General features: G+C 52.3%; 1 protein-coding gene across 1 annotated transcript in view; it reads right to left on the bottom strand.

Annotated features, from left to right (window-relative positions):
* Positions 1-1030: 1030 nt before the first annotated feature.
* The window catches only part of CCP2 (ubiquitin-fold modifier), a 28930-nt gene continuing 14844 nt past the window's right edge, over positions 1031-15116 (bottom strand). Inside the window, exons 4-5 of the mRNA XM_087373415.1 lie at positions 2288-2320; positions 1031-1618 (exon numbers count right to left, since the gene is read on the bottom strand). Of these exons, the coding sequence (XP_087229541.1) occupies positions 1500-1618; positions 2288-2320 (152 nt within the window). The 3' untranslated portion in view covers positions 1031-1499. The remainder of the gene's footprint in view (positions 1619-2287; positions 2321-15116) is intronic.

The raw sequence follows: 15116 nt of genomic DNA, 5'->3' as shown, positions 1-15116 counted from the left end.
CCCAAGTTGGCCCACATTGGGCCGTTGCCTAGCGTAGCCCATACCAGCACTCCATGGGCATGTCAAAGCAGCCCAAGATGGGTTCATTCCAAGCAGACTGGACCCACAGCCCCCTTTCCCTCGTATCATAATGTATTTCCCTGTTCTTCCTCCTTGTATGGGGGCTAACAGATAGCACAATACCTTTTTCTGACTGTTTGGACCCCCCTTTGGTAGACCCCCTTTGACAGACCACTGTGGTTTCAATCAAGAAGACGAAAAACTTGACATGCAATAAAAGGAAGCAAACTCAAAAGCTCTACAGTCTGTTTCCTCGATTGTTAACACCCCTAGTGCTATGGTTTGGCTCACACCAATAACACTGGAACTTCTATTAAATTACAAATTTTGTCACTCTTTTCATGGTCATTTAAAAGCTACAATCCATAAGAGGCAGTTGGAAGGTTAATAGGACACTGTATCAATACATTTCAAAGTATGAGAGTAAGGATTTTGCCAAAAGCCTGCCCAGTGCTAAGATTTGGCCCCTTCTGTAAGAAACATGAGAGAAATTTGTATATAAACTGGAACTTTGTGTTAAATTACAAATTTTGTCACTCTTTTTATGGTCATTTAACACTAGAATTTGTAAGAGGCCATTGGAAGATTAAAATGATGCTGTATCAATACCTTTCAAAGTATAAGAGCGATTATTTTGCCAAATGCATGCACAATTTGCACTTCTTACAATAACACCCTTTTTACGAAGCAAAATTCTCTGTAAAGGAGAAGATCCAGAAATAAAGCGAACCAAGGTACAATTTCATACACCCTATTTGCTTGAATCGCAAAACAGTTCGAAGACTAATATGATGCTGCATTAATACATTTTAAAGAATGAGAGGAAGGTTTTTGCCAAAAGTGTGCACAATTTGCACTCCTTAGGACACTAGACCTTTTGTATGAAGAAAAAACCTCTGTACTGATATCCAGAAATAAAGCGAACCAAGAATACAATTTCATAGCCTATTTGCTTGAATCTTAATTTCTCACTTTACAAGAAACCGCAAATTTTCAGGACTTTACAAAAGTGCCGTGCACCTACAAGCTTTGTTATGTAGGTCTTCTGAGTTAATATTAGTATGGACGGCATTGCAGTGTGGACGGCATTCATTTTTGCAGTTTGAAACATGAAATTTCAGCTTTAAAAACATTTTTGATATCATTGACAATATTGGGTACTGCCAAATTCCAGACTCTTTCTAATAATATTTTTCTACCAGTTGCGCCCTCTCTTACAAATGTCTTACAAACATCTACGCTCTAAGATTCCTCTAGCAATAATCTTGAACAAAGGGACAACAAAAAGGTAATCTGTTGTTTAGAGAACAACATCCAAGTTTTACTGACTAGGACCATGCTTTAATAGCTTTTGCTGCGTGACACCATAGGATGACACCGTCAACACTGATACTTTTCTTTGGTAAAATATGTTTATTCCTTCAACTCCTGACAAGATCTCAGAGCTGAAGTGCAGATCCTCCCCTGCCATCACAATTTAAATCGACACAAATGGAGCCTCCTACCCTGTCCCGAGGGATAAGCCGCAAATCTGAACCATGTTTCAAGAAAACATTTCCTGAAGAAATCAACCCATCTTATGAGCTCATGGAATTGACTGTAAAGCAATCATTACATACTAGGGCAGGTAACAGACTCGTGTGCTTCTTAAATGTTCCCTATGATAAATGTGCGTGCCTTAAAGAAATTTCCACAGGTTAGCCCTTCTGTGAGGCTTGAGTGGGACTTACGCAAATATCTTGACTGAAAATATCATAATTCTATGGAAGTGAGAAAAGCACGGCTCAGATGATGAGCAAAAAGATGCACAAAGCATGGAGTGAGAAAAAGGAAAGAAACATTCCATTGCAAGAGAATCAAACAGAGCCTCCAGGCTCCCTCAAAACCACTTTAAAGTAGAAGCAGGAGATAGCTAGCTGGTAGTGCGTGCTGGGGGTCAAATCACAATTATTTGCAAGGCCGTAAAAGTGTGACAACTTTGCCAAAAAAAGACATTTAAAAGTTAAGATAAAACGACACATGAAAGAAAGAGTATTAAATTAGAAAAAAAAGTGCAGCACTATGCAGTTCAATAGACAATAAATTGCAGGCCTTAATCAAAAATTAGGCCTCATGGGCAATAGGATAAGGAGGCTGAAGCTATGTTTGCAATAATTCTAGACACAGCCCTTTCAATAAACAAAGACTAAAATGGAGGATTATTCATGGACAAGTAGATCGTTTGTACCTGCACTCTGTTGAGGATTTATGCCAACTCCATCTGGAAATAAAAATTGTAGTATCTTAGCCAAACCTCCAACAAATATTCAGCTAAAAATTAACTACAATCAAAGGAAAAAAGAAGGGAAAACAACCGTTCATTCCTTCTATCAGGCAACCAGATAATTTGCAAAGCACCATCAATAGCTAAATCACTGATTCTTGCAAATAACCATAAGAAAAGGAAAAGCCGTGTGTTCTGCATAAGAACTCACCTTAGTTTACCTGGATGTATCAGATAACAATATTTTAGAGAGTCATATCTTTTACCACCATTATTAGCATATTTCCCACATTGTGCTTGTTGCCAAATGCAGGCGTATAACTGCTATATTGAAGTACCCCAGCTCACCCCTCTTGCTGTTTCAACTAGTGCAAGTAGAGAAGGTGAGCAGATACTAGAGTGTTTTTCAGTTTAAGCTCCAATTATTCAAAAGGCTCTATTTGCTGTTGAATCTAAAGGACCACAGAGGCACACACTGCTGCTGCTTGCAGCCCTCTTCTCCCTTAGCTTCCCTTCTCTTCTCTTTACTATCTCATCCCTCCCCCTTGGGAAGGATCCCCTCCCCTTAAAATGATGAGTTTCTCTCCACTCCATCAATCCTCCCAAGGCCACCTACATTGCCCCAGTTCTGCTCTTGCTGGCCCTTGTCCTCTTCTCTCTGACCCCAATCCCCCCTCATATCTTCTCCGAGTTAACTTATTGTACTCCCCTTTCCTCATGCAAGCTAACCTGTTTCAATCTGCTCCGCAAACCCCTTTTCCCACAATCAGAGCATGCATAAATTTATCTCAAGGGTATGATAAAGAGGTATTCCCTTGGGATTGGAACAAGAACTACTGGTTATGTTGAAAAATTAAAAGGTATCCCAAAGTTCTTCAACTTAGGGGCTCAGCTGGAAGAGGCTTACAAAGAACAGGATCAATCAGTAACCGAGAAAGTCAAGCTGTATTTGCTACCCACTATATGAGGTACAACCCTTCCATGAAGCAGCTTACCCCCACAATCAGTATTTATGCTAAATTAGAAACCATGTTACACACCATCCACGACAAACAGAAAGTTGTCCCTTAAGATTTGCTCTGTGAAGTTGTCTGCCTAACAAACCCTTTTTTTTTTCCGAAAAAACAGTGCTGATTATATTACTTCGAAAACAAGATACAAGAGGTCAGTTTTGCAACTGATGGGGCTGCGTTCACAAATCGGACGCAGCCCAAAAAGGAAACAGAAAGCTCTCTCTCACGGAGGGATCAGGCGAGTGTGAATGAATAGCCAGAGAGGTGGTGAATAGCGCCACTGAAGGCCTTGAGAAGTATGCGCGAAGAAGAGGCCCTGCGTATCCCAATCACGGAGGAATCGTCTCCGCTTCTCCTGGCCAGCCCGGGAATCTCTCTGTATCTGGTCCCACTGGCCTTTGAGTGTGTGTATAATCTCACTCCAGATGTCGGTCATGACGTGGGCAGTCGAAAGAGAGGTGCCACCGAGTATCTGCGCGCAGTCCAAATGTGCCATCCAGCGATGCTGCTAATAATCTCCCAGACTGGCTGCCTCTCCTGAGATCCTGTGTCAGCCTCTGCCAGGTGCGGCGGAATGCCCTCTAGCGGCCCCCAAGTCCCCTGTGTGATAAGGGACATGGGGTCCTGCGGGCCTGCCTCGAACAACTGATGAAAGCCAGGTGGTGCTGCTCCAGCAGAACGCGCCCCAAGTGATCAAACCTAGCTCTGGTGCTGCGCGAGTAAGGATCCCGAAGGTCCACCTCCACACTTCCTGGGCGCGAGTGCAGCTCCATAGGCAGTGTTTTGGTGACTCCTCGTCCTCATGACAGATCTGACAAAGTCCATCCTGACCAACCTGCCGCAACCAGCTCCCCACTGGAAGACCCTTGTGGGCGAGTAGCCAAAGGAAGTAGGAAATCTTCCGCGGCCACCAGCTCTCCCACAAGGCCTTCCAGAAGGCCTGCAAAAATAGCCTGGAGATACCCTGAGCATACCAACTGGGCCGCTGGGTGGGCGGGCGGCTCTGCATCCTCCCAAGAACTCTCCTGCCCAATGTCGTGCTGTAAGCGAAGAAAGGGGTCGGCCCCTGGCCTGCCGCAACCTCTGGCCATTTCCACTCACCTGGGTCCCAATCAAGCTCTGACAAGGCCCGCCCCTCCCAAAGCCAGAGTCGCCATAACTGCAGCTGATCCTGCTCTATACTAGGATCTGTCCGCCGAACCTTCCCCTCGAGGCCTACAACCCGAACCCTCTGCCACGGGAGAAGGGGGTCGATGAGCACACCCTCTCTCCTGAGTCGGCCGTCCCCCGAAACCGCGAAGAAGAAAACAGAAGTGTCGTCCAACCGGCCTGCAACCACCAGTGGGATGCCACGGGGGGTGAACTGTCCAAGCCAACGGTCATCACCAGGCATGAGGATCTGAATCTCAGGTGAAGCCAACCAACCAGCAGGAATCGCTCCGTCTATCTCTGTGCGTCTCGCCTGAGCTCCACGGACACCTCCAACTGCGGCCGCTAGAGCAGCGGTCTCCAAGTGTCTGTAAGTGTCCCTCCAAACTCGAAGGGACCGGGCTGGCCCCCGCATCCAATTGTCCCACATGATATGTGACCTCTCCCCCAACTGAAGGCCCATGACATCTCTGACCTGATCGTTTCAGATGAGCGGCTGGCAATCGATCTCCTCCTGACAGCTAGGAGGGGACTGGATGAGACTGAGACGGAGTCGCCTCCAAACCAAGCGCAGGCTACGAATGAGCGGGGAGCGGGGGTGAGTGAGCGGGGCAGAGGTGAAGATCCACCGAAGGGACGGTAGCCACTCACCACCTCGACGCGGGACGCAAGAACCGATCCCCTGCTGAAGTAACATCTTCCACGTCTGCTCCCCTGGGGTCAAACCGCGGATAACTAACTTGCCCAGCAGGACCTGACTCTGAAGCTCAGGATCAATGACCCCCAAGCCACCCTCAGCCTGCGGAAGAATGACTGTCTGCCAGGCTACCCTGGCTCTGGTATCTCTAAGGCCATCCCCCCCAGACCATAGGAAATTCCGAACCAACCTCCTGAGCTGAGCTCCACACTGGATCTCGAGAAGCACCAACAGGAGGCCACATACCAGGCCGTGGCCAGGAGAACCTGGTTGACTACAAGAGCACGTCCTGCAAGAGAGAGCTTAGCAGTGCTCCAGAAAGCCAGCTTCCGTCGAATGGAATCTAGCACCGGGAGAAACTGCTGAGCTGGCGTGATGTCTAGGCCGACCTGAAAGCCGAGATATCTGGCTGTCTGTCCCCGCGGGATCCATCTGAAACCCAAAAATCTCCCCCTATGTGGGCATACCCCAGGGTTTGTGAGAAAACCAACTGATTTGTTCCAGTTGATTTTCGCACCGGCTGCCGAGCAGAAGACCTCTAAGGCCAGTCTCACCCTCTCCAGCATCATCTCATCATCCTGAACATACAGTGCTGTGTCATCTGCATACTCCGAGTCCAGGAGCTCCGTATCCTCCCTGACGAGAAGGCGAACACCCCGGATCCCGATCGACCTCACCCGAAGGTAGTATGTCATCGCCTCGGCGAAGAAGAGAAACAAGTAAGGAGCGAGAGGGCAACCCTGACGCACTGATCTCTCCAAACAAAATCGCTCTCCCATCCTGCCGCCGATCATGACCCTGCTGGAAGCTGTCCTGTATAGCGCTGAGATACCCTGAATCCATCCTACTGAGAATCCTAGTCTCTCCAAAGTACCTTCTAAGAATGACCAGTCCACTCGATCGTAGGCCTTCTCAAAGTCGAGAAGTAGGATAGCTAAGTGCGACCCACTGTGCTGAGCCCACTCCGCCGCCTCTAAGAAGGTGAAGACATTATCCAGGATACTGCGATTCTGGACAAAGCCTGTCTGAGTCATGAATGAGATCAGGAAGTAGAGGCCGAACTCTGGCGCTGATCATCTTGGCAAGGATTTTGTAGGCAGTGGTGAGGAGAGTGATCGGGCGCCACTGACGGATCTCCTGTCGGTCTCCCTCTCTCCTGCGTCGGCCGTCCCCCGAAACCGCAAAGAAGAAAACAGAAGTGTCGTCCAACCGGCCTGCAACCACCAGTGGGATGCCACGGGGGGTGAACTGTCCAAGCCAACGGTCATCACCAGGCATGAGGATCTAAATCTCAGGTGGAGCCAACCAACCAGCAGGAATCGCTCCGTCTATCTCTGTGCGTCTCGCCTGAGCTCCACGGACACCTCCAACTGCGGCCGCTAGAGCAGCGGTCTCCAAGTGTCTGTAAGTGTCCCTCCAAACTCGAAGGGACCGGGCTGGCCCCCGCATCTAACTGTCCCACATGATATGTGACCTCTCCCCCAACTGAAGGCCCATGACATCTCTGACCTGATCGTTCCAGATGAGCAGCTGGCGGTCGACCTCCTCCTGACAGCTAGGAGGGGACTGGACGAGACTGAGACGGAGTCGCCTCCAAACCAAGAGCAGGCTACGAATGAGCGGGGAGCGGGGGTGAGTGAGCGGTGCAAAGGTGAAGATCCACCGAAGGGACGGTAGCCACTCACCACCTCGGCGCGGGACGCAAGAACCGATCCCCTGCTGAAGTAACATCTTCCACGTCTGCTCCCCCGGGGTCAAACCGCGGATAACTAACTTGCCCAGCAGGGCCTGACTCTGAAGCTCAGGATCAATGACCCCCAAGCCACCCTCAGCCTGTGGAAGAATGACTGTCTGCCAGGCTACCCTGGCTCTGGTATCTCTGAGGCCATCCCCCCCAGACCACAAGAAATTCCGAACCAACCTCCTGAGCTGAGCCACATTGGATCTCGAGAAGCACCAACAGGAGGCCACATACCAGGCCGTGGCCAGGAGAACCTGGTTGACTACAAGAGCACGTCCTGCAAGAGAGAGCTTAGCAGTGCTCTAGAAAGCCAGCTTCCGTCGAATGGAATCTAGCACCGGGAGAAACTGCTGAGCTGGCGTGATGTCCAAGCCGACCTGAAAGCCGAGATATCTGGCTGTCTGTCCCCGCGGGATCCATCTGAAACCCAAAAATCTCCCCCACTGTGGGCATACCCCAGGGTTTGTGAGAAAACCAACTGATTTGTTCCAGTTGATTTTCGCACCGGCTGTCGAGTAGAAGACCTCTAAGGCCAGTCTCACCCTCCAGCATCATCTCATCATCCTGAACATACAGTGCTGTGTCATCTGCATACTCCGAGTCCAGGAGCTCTGTATCCTCCCTGACGGGAAGGCGAACACCCCGGATCCCGATCGACCTCGCCCGAAGGTAGTATGTCATCGCCTCGACGAAGAAGAGAAACAGGTAAGGAGCGAGAGGGCAACCCTGACGCACTGATCTCTCCAAACGAAATCGCTCTCCCATCCTGCCGCCGATCATGACTCTGCTGGAAGCTGTCCTGTATAGCGCTGAGATACCATGAATCCATCCTACTGGGAATCCTAGTCTCTCCAAAGTACCTTCTAAGAATGACCAGTCCACTCGATCGTAGGCCTTCTCAAAGTCGAGAAGTAGGATGGCTAAGTGCGACCCATTGTGCTGAGCCCACTCCGCCGCCTCTGAGAAGGTGAAGACATTATCCAGGATACTGCGATCCTGGACAAAGCCTGTCTGAGTGTCATGAATGAGGTCAGGAAGTAGAGGCTGAACTCTGGCGCTGATCATCTTGGCAAGGATTTTGTAGGCAGTGGTGAGGAGAGTGATCGAGCGCCACTGACGGATCTCCTGTCGGTCTCCTCCCTTCGGGATGAGGCAAATCAATCCCGAAGAGAGGCTCTCTGGCATATGTCCGCTGCTGAAAATCCTTTGTAGGGCTGCTAGGAGGGGCTGATGGATCTGATCCCAGAAAGAGGTGAAGAAAGCGCGAGAGAGCCCATCCTCGCCAGGGCATTTCTGCCCATCGATGGCCATCAAGGCCTCCTGCATCTCAACAGTAGTGAACGGTGTCATCAACGTCGCCTGCATGCTGGGCTGAACAAGGGGGGGAATATGCCTCCACACCTCCTCGCGCGAACGTCTAGTGCGAGGGGCAAGCTGCTCCTGCTGAAAAAGAGTCCTGTAGAAATCGGTAGCCAACCCCAAGACCTCTTTCGGATCAGTAACGATGTGCCCCTCCGTTGTCCTAAGACTCCGGAGCTGATCACCTCTGCTGCCCTCTGGCCATGCGTCCTGAAGAACTCTCTGCTCATCTGGTCACCCTTCCGACCCAGTAGGAGAGGGAGGCGTGATAAGAAAACTCTGAGCGGCGGTGGAAGGTCTCCTCAAGAAGGGCTCTGGCATGAAGGGCCTGGATCCGAAGCTCCTCTGAACCTGGAGCTGCCTGCTGGAGTCGCAGAATGGAGGCGAGGTCCCTACGAAGAGCTCTCTCTCTACCCCACCACTCCTGGCGAACCTGAAGGACTGCGAGCTGGCAAATTTTGCTGGACTCCTGCAAAGCCTGAGCCACTGACTCTACCAGATCCACGCACGCGCCCCAATCTCTGTCCCAAAGGCTATCAATACTACTGCGCACCTCCTCCCTAGAGAAAATGGAATCAGGAATCCTGCACGAACGGGGAGGAACGGACTGAGCTGCCGAGTCTAGTGATAAGAGCACAAGCGCGTAGTCGGAGAGTATCGTCCCTGGCACTATACCCACCTGACCACCTCTGCTGATGGCCCAATCACTGACATAAAATCTGTCTAGTCTCTCCAGGAGTCTGCCTCCTTCCCTGCGGAAGCCCCACGAGAAGTCCAAGCTCCCGTGCCATCGGCGAAAGGACGGGTCTCTCCAGCTGTCCCTACCTCCTGTCGCGAAGATAAAGGAGTCCCAAGCGGACTGCTCTGCCTGAGCTATACCTGTAAACTCTGGTCCTCTGCCCTACTGGTCCTCCAAAGTCTCCAGATTGTTGAAGTCACCTCCAACAATCCATGAATCCATGTCTGGGAGAATCTCTGTGAGTGTCCTCCAGAAAGTGGCTCTGCATCGGAGGTCTGTGGATGCATAGATGTTGAGGATTCCTATTTTGGAGCCCTCCAACTCTAGGCCAACCCAAAGTGCACGGCCTGGGATCAACGTACCATGACCAAAAACTCCCTGGGCAATCGACTCGCAAACGGAAGTACAGACACCGCCACTTCTCCCCTGTGCACTGATCGAGGGCTCCCAATAAGTGTGAGCGCCCAGGGAGGATCTTCCCGTAGCTACAGGAATGGGCCACTGAAAGCTTATGCTCCTGGAGCAAGAGTAAATCCAAGCGACCAATCACTGCTCGCTGAAGTTCCTGTCCCAAGATGAGCTTCCTAGGACCACGGGTGCCAGAAGAATGAAACCCGTTCACGTTCCAGGAGACAAGGTGTAAGCTCATGGTGAGGACTGGTAGGCTGCGAACAACTGTCTGCTCGCGGCTGATGTCGATGAAGAAGCTGGCATTTCATAATGAAGGCGCTGATGCTTTTGAGAGGGTTTGGAGGGGGAGGCGGGGTCGTCCTGCCCGTTCTTCAAAACTTTTAGCAAAGGCGTGAGGCCTTTAGTGCCATGGACAAACGCTTTCTCGAGCCAACTCGAGATCTCTGAGGTAGTCATCCCGTACAAGGCTCGGAGTTTCTGAGGAGTCCAGGCTCTGACATCCTAGGGAAGGGGCCACGATAGAGAGGGCCTGAGGATCACAATCAATCTGAAGCGCTTGGCGGCGCTACGCCACCGCAGGCGCACGTCACCCTCGGACCACTGAGTCTCGAGAAGCTGTCCACCTGACGGGCCTATCCAGGAGCAAATCTGAGTGTACGTCTGCTCTCTGAGAGCCTCCCAGACCGAGTCGTCTGTCCAAGTCTCGGTGCCGTCGCTGAGAAAGGTGAAAGCAAAGCTAGGGCCATCCCTCGGGGCCAAGGCTGCGATCTTCCCATCCGCCCCTTTACAGAGCAGGAAGATACTGATGTCGAGGCAAGCAGGGAAGGTCCCGAGGTCGACCACATCCAAGTAATCCCAGGGACCAGATCTCTCTCTCCTGAAGCTCAGGCCCGCCAGAGTCTGCAACTGAGGGGGTTGGGCTAGTGGATAGGGAAGACTGCTCCAGGGGGGGTGTAGACTCGGGGTGCCCTGCCTGGGGTGGGGAAGGGGAAGGAGGCTGAGGAGTCGGCAACTCAGACTCCACGGAGGCGACTAGCGGTGGGGGCGGAGGAGGGGGAGAGGGGGCTGCCCGCGGCTGAGGAGCCACCGGTGCAGCTGACACTGCAGGAGAGCTGAGAGGGGCTGGGGAGGGGGGCTGGGGCTGAAACTGGGAATGGGGCTGAGTAGGAAGAGGAGGGAGATGAAGAGGAAGAGGCGGGGGCTGATGCTGCGGGTCGGAGGGGGCTACGGCTGGGGAGGGGGCTGGGGCTGAGAGGGAGGGGGCTGGGGAGCGGAAGAGAGGGGGACCTGAGGCTGCGAAGGGCGGGCTACAGTCGAAGAAGAAGCTCTCCCAGGACCCTGGGGCGGCTGCCTGTCAAGTGTCTGAGGCTCTGCTGCAGGTTGGGTAACCTCTGCCTCCTTGCCTTTGTCAGAAATCTTCTTATTCTTTCCTCTTTTCCTTCTAACCTCGGTCCAGCCGCCAGCCACCTCAGGACCGGACTCCGGCTGGCTCTGCTCCTCTTGACGTGGCTGCCCGGAGGGGGGGGGGGGTGGGGGGGGCCGAGAGGAGCTGGAGAATCGTGGACAAGCAGCAGCCAGGTGCCCAAAGCCATGACACCTCAGGCACTGGCCTGGCTGTCCTATGACTACCATGCTCTGAGTAATGCTGCCAGCATCTGTCACGATCTCAATCACTGCAGGAAGAGTCGCAGGGTCTGCCACAGCCACACGAACTCGGGGAGCTCCTGCCGCAGTAACCACGTCGACGAAAGTGTCATGCATCACCCAGCCAAAGTGGGAACCCAGGTCCCTGACTATCGGCCGCAGCTCAGTAGCAAGGCCTGGGAAAACTAGCATCACTGGGTGGTGAGGTATGCGGAAACGAGCATCAAAGTCCGCTGCGCTGAATCCACGGTACCAAGGGACTATCATGATGATCTTTCCGTCCACAGATGTGAGAACCAGCTATCAGGTTACTCGCAGCTTTCGCAGTGGAGAGTTTAAGCCAGAAGATGCCCCTTCCCATAAGGGCCACCTCCTCGATGTGGCTGTCCTCTAACATGAGAGTGGACTGGAGCCAGTCCCTGATGGCTGATCTGGAGGGAGAGTGTCCAATGACTCTGCCATAGACGGAAGTAAGGGCAGAGTCATTGGCAACCTGTTGAACCCGAGACGACTGTTGCTCTGTCAAGATCACACGGTAGGCATCTGGAGAGGGAGGGTCCGACTGGACCTCCGGTTCCGGGCAGGGAGCCGCCATACCATCAAGACAAACTGCGAGACCTCCGATGAAGAAGAGGCTGCCACCAAAAAGGAGGAGATAGACGAAGGATGGAGCCTGGGTGTGACGGAAGAGGACGAGGCGAGACGAATCGAGGCGGCAGGGGAAGCGGAGGCGAAGGCGAAGGCGAGGGCGGAGGCAAAAGGGGGCGGAAGGCGGATGTCGGAGGCGAGGGCGGAGGTCGAAGGCAAGGGAGGGACAGCGGCGGAGGCGAGGGCGGAGGAGGAAGGGGCGAGGGCGAGGAGCGAGGGCGGAGGGGCGGAAGGGAGGGAAGAGCGAGAGCGGAGGGCGGGGGGGTGAGGGGCGAGAGGCGAGGCGGAAGGGCGGGGGGGGAAGGGGCGGAGGGGCGAGGGCGGGGCGGAGAGGGCGGGGCGAGGGGTGAGGCGAGGGACGGGCGGAGGGGTGAGGCGAGGGTGGGCGGAGGGGCGAGGTGAGGGGCGGAGTGGTGAGGGCGAGGGGCAAGGGGCGAGGCGGGAGGTGAGGCGAGGGGCGACGGGGCGGAGGGGCGAGGGGTGAGGACGAGGAGGCGGGATGAGGCGAGGGGTGGGGGTGAGCGGCGAGGGCGAGGGGGGTACGGCGAGGGTGAGGGGGGGGCGAGGGCGAGGGGAAAGGCGGAGGAGGGTAGGGAGGTAGAGGCTACGGGAGGGAGGGAGGGGGGCTCGCAGGAGCTCGCTCAGCTGCTGTGTTACAACTTTGTAAATTGCAGCTTAACTGAGCTGCCTAACAAACCCTTGCAAGATCAGAGGTGGAATTCACAGTGTCATCCTGGAAGAAGGTAAGGGTACTCCTGTACAAGGCGCGTAGGGTGCAAAGCATATTTGTGTTGCGTATGCCATGCAATCAGATAAGGTACTCCACCACCAATAGACTACAAACGAAAGCTGTCTCCACACTTCACAATCCTCTCCCTGCTCCCTCTGCTCCTCGTCGCCAATGCTGTGATGAAAAGCCAAATTATGCTAAATTAGTGGGGTTACCACTAGGGGGCAATTAGCTAGAGGGCTAGCTAGAAGGATTTGGGGAAAGGACTACACAGTCCCACCTGCACTCATTTGCACTCATGCATTACGTGACTCTCTCTCTCTCTCTCTCTCTCTCTCTCTCTCTCTCTCTCGTCTCTTGATTCCTCTACCTTCTCTTGCTACATTAGTGGGGTTACAACTTACCACTAGGGGGCAATTAGCTAGAGGGCTAGCTAGAAGGATTTGGGGAAAGGACTACAAAGTCCCACCTGCACTCATTTGCACTCATGCATTGACCTGAGTGTCCATCTCTCTCTCTCTCTCTCTTCCTATTCCTCTGCCTTTGTCATGTGCACGGATTGATATCTAACGTGTATTGGAGTACACAAGACTAGCTCAGGTAGCCTAGGGAGGCTTAGGGCTAGGCAAGCTTGATTCTCGGGTTGAGTGGCAAGGGTACGAACCAGTTAGAGGTCTTCGCTATTTTTGGCGCATGGGGCCCGAGTCTATATAAGGGGCCCAGAGGTTCAGTTCTCAGAGAGCCGATGGGAGCAAGTCTCGTTCCCAAGTGTTAGGTCTGACCTGGATTGAGTCGCGGACACGCGCTTGCATCTTAGCGTAGCCCAAGGCCCAGCATCAGATCCCAAGCCTCTAGGCGCCACCTAGTGGTATGGGACACCAGGCTGGTTAGGATCTGGTTGGGAGTTCGTGCCAGTAGCTCAGCTCGTGGCTCGAAGGGGACATCTCCTGATTCAGGATCGCATCCCGTAGATGTCATGGTTGGGTGGTGAGCAGCCTGCTCAAATTCCTCACGTTTGGTGTGTTCTTGTGTTTGCTTGCAGATCAGAGGTTTCAGGAGTGCTGGGGATGTGTCAGTTGGTATCACAGCCAGCTCCTGAGGTAGGAATCTCCTGTTACGAGAAATTTTGGACGTGATTTTCTCCAGGTATGCCTCAATTTCAAAATTCATGTTCATGCCCTACAAGTGCTTGTTGGTTCATCGTTAAGGGTAGTAGTTCTGGATTGGGAAAGAAGGAAGGAGAGAGAGTAAGAAGGGTGAATTCATTGCAAGTTGTGAAGGGTTGAGAGAGAGAGAGAGAGAGGTGTAGTTAGGAGGAGGTAGTGAGGTCCGGGTAGAGAAGTGCGAAGGGAGTCATGATGCGAGCGTAGAGCTGAGGCGAACCAAGGGGATCCTGTGTACGGCTGGCTGCTCAGGGAACGTGTTGGCAGGTAGAAGAGGAGCGCAAGAAGGTGCGCAGCAGGTTGGGGCCAGATCGCGATCTAGGCCGGGTGCTTTTTGGGGGAGCCTGGAGGCTTAAAAAAGCACCATTTCCTCCAAGTTTGGAGGGTGGGCTTTTGAAAATAAGGGCTTTCCTAAAAGCCTGCTTACCTGCCTATAAACTCGGCCACTTTGTCTCCTACTCCAGCCTGTGGACTGTGTATGCTCCAAGCTACTCTACATCATCAAGTTTGGGAGCCAGACACGTTGTACGGCCTGTTGCAGTCTGCAGACACCCGTACGGCACAGCCAAGGGCAAGAGTTCCGGGTCGAGATCTGAGCTGATCGTCAACTCGTACCAGCCTACCTTCTTCGTCGGCCAACCTTTCCCTTCTTTTGTCATCTTCTATCTGGTTAGCTTTCACTTCATTTCTACCTCCTAGCTCCGAGCCCACTTGATTGCTTCTCTTCTCTAGTCTCCCTTCTTCATCAGATCATATTTCAGTCATGGCTGATTCCGTAGACCCCGGGCTTGCAATGGGAGACCAAGATATGAATTATCAGGCAGATGATGACTAGAGCCTCTACGATGATCTGATTACAAAGACTGCCTTCAGTGAATTAACCACTACTCTCAATGAGAAGTTTGAGTGAGTTAATGCGAATCAAACAGGGTTGACACAACAACTCAAAGGGATTCAGACTTCACTCTCACTTTTGACTAGCACTGTTCAAGCGCTCACGCAGGTGGATGCTTAGGCTTCAGTGTTAGGTCCGAATATCACTCCAAATCATTATCTAGGTGATCATAAATCCCGTACCAAGGAGGTGGTGGAGGTGGTTGACACTTGGTTGCACAAGTGGCAAGTACACTTCCAGTTTCACCCTTACCCAAATGAAAAGAAATGACAGCTTGCAGCAAGATATATGTTAGGGAAGGCTTTATTGTGGTGGAAGGAACTTTGACCAAAGCCTGCAACATGGATCGAATTTGAATTTTGAAGAGGTCTTCAGGAAAGAGTTTCTGAAGAGGGAGGAAGATTATCATATCATAGGCAAGCTCAAGGACCTCGATATGTCCAAGCTGAATTTGACTTTTGAGGTGAGGTTTCATGATTTGCTGACTAGAGCTACAAAGATGGATCCAGTTACCTTGTTAGGTTTCTTTGTGGATGGTTTGCCTGACTCATACAAGCTACAGATCAAGAATAACAAGTGTACCACTTTGCAAGAGGCCATGAAC

This window comes from Dipteris shenzhenensis, chromosome 4 (assembly GCF_047967505.1).
Source record: "Dipteris shenzhenensis isolate YYH24624 ecotype China chromosome 4, Dip_SZ_1.0, whole genome shotgun sequence".
NCBI lineage: Eukaryota > Viridiplantae > Streptophyta > Polypodiopsida > Gleicheniales > Dipteridaceae > Dipteris > Dipteris shenzhenensis.
The sequence above is the reverse complement of the archived record's forward strand: the minus strand, read 5'-3'. Positions and strand labels throughout refer to the sequence as shown.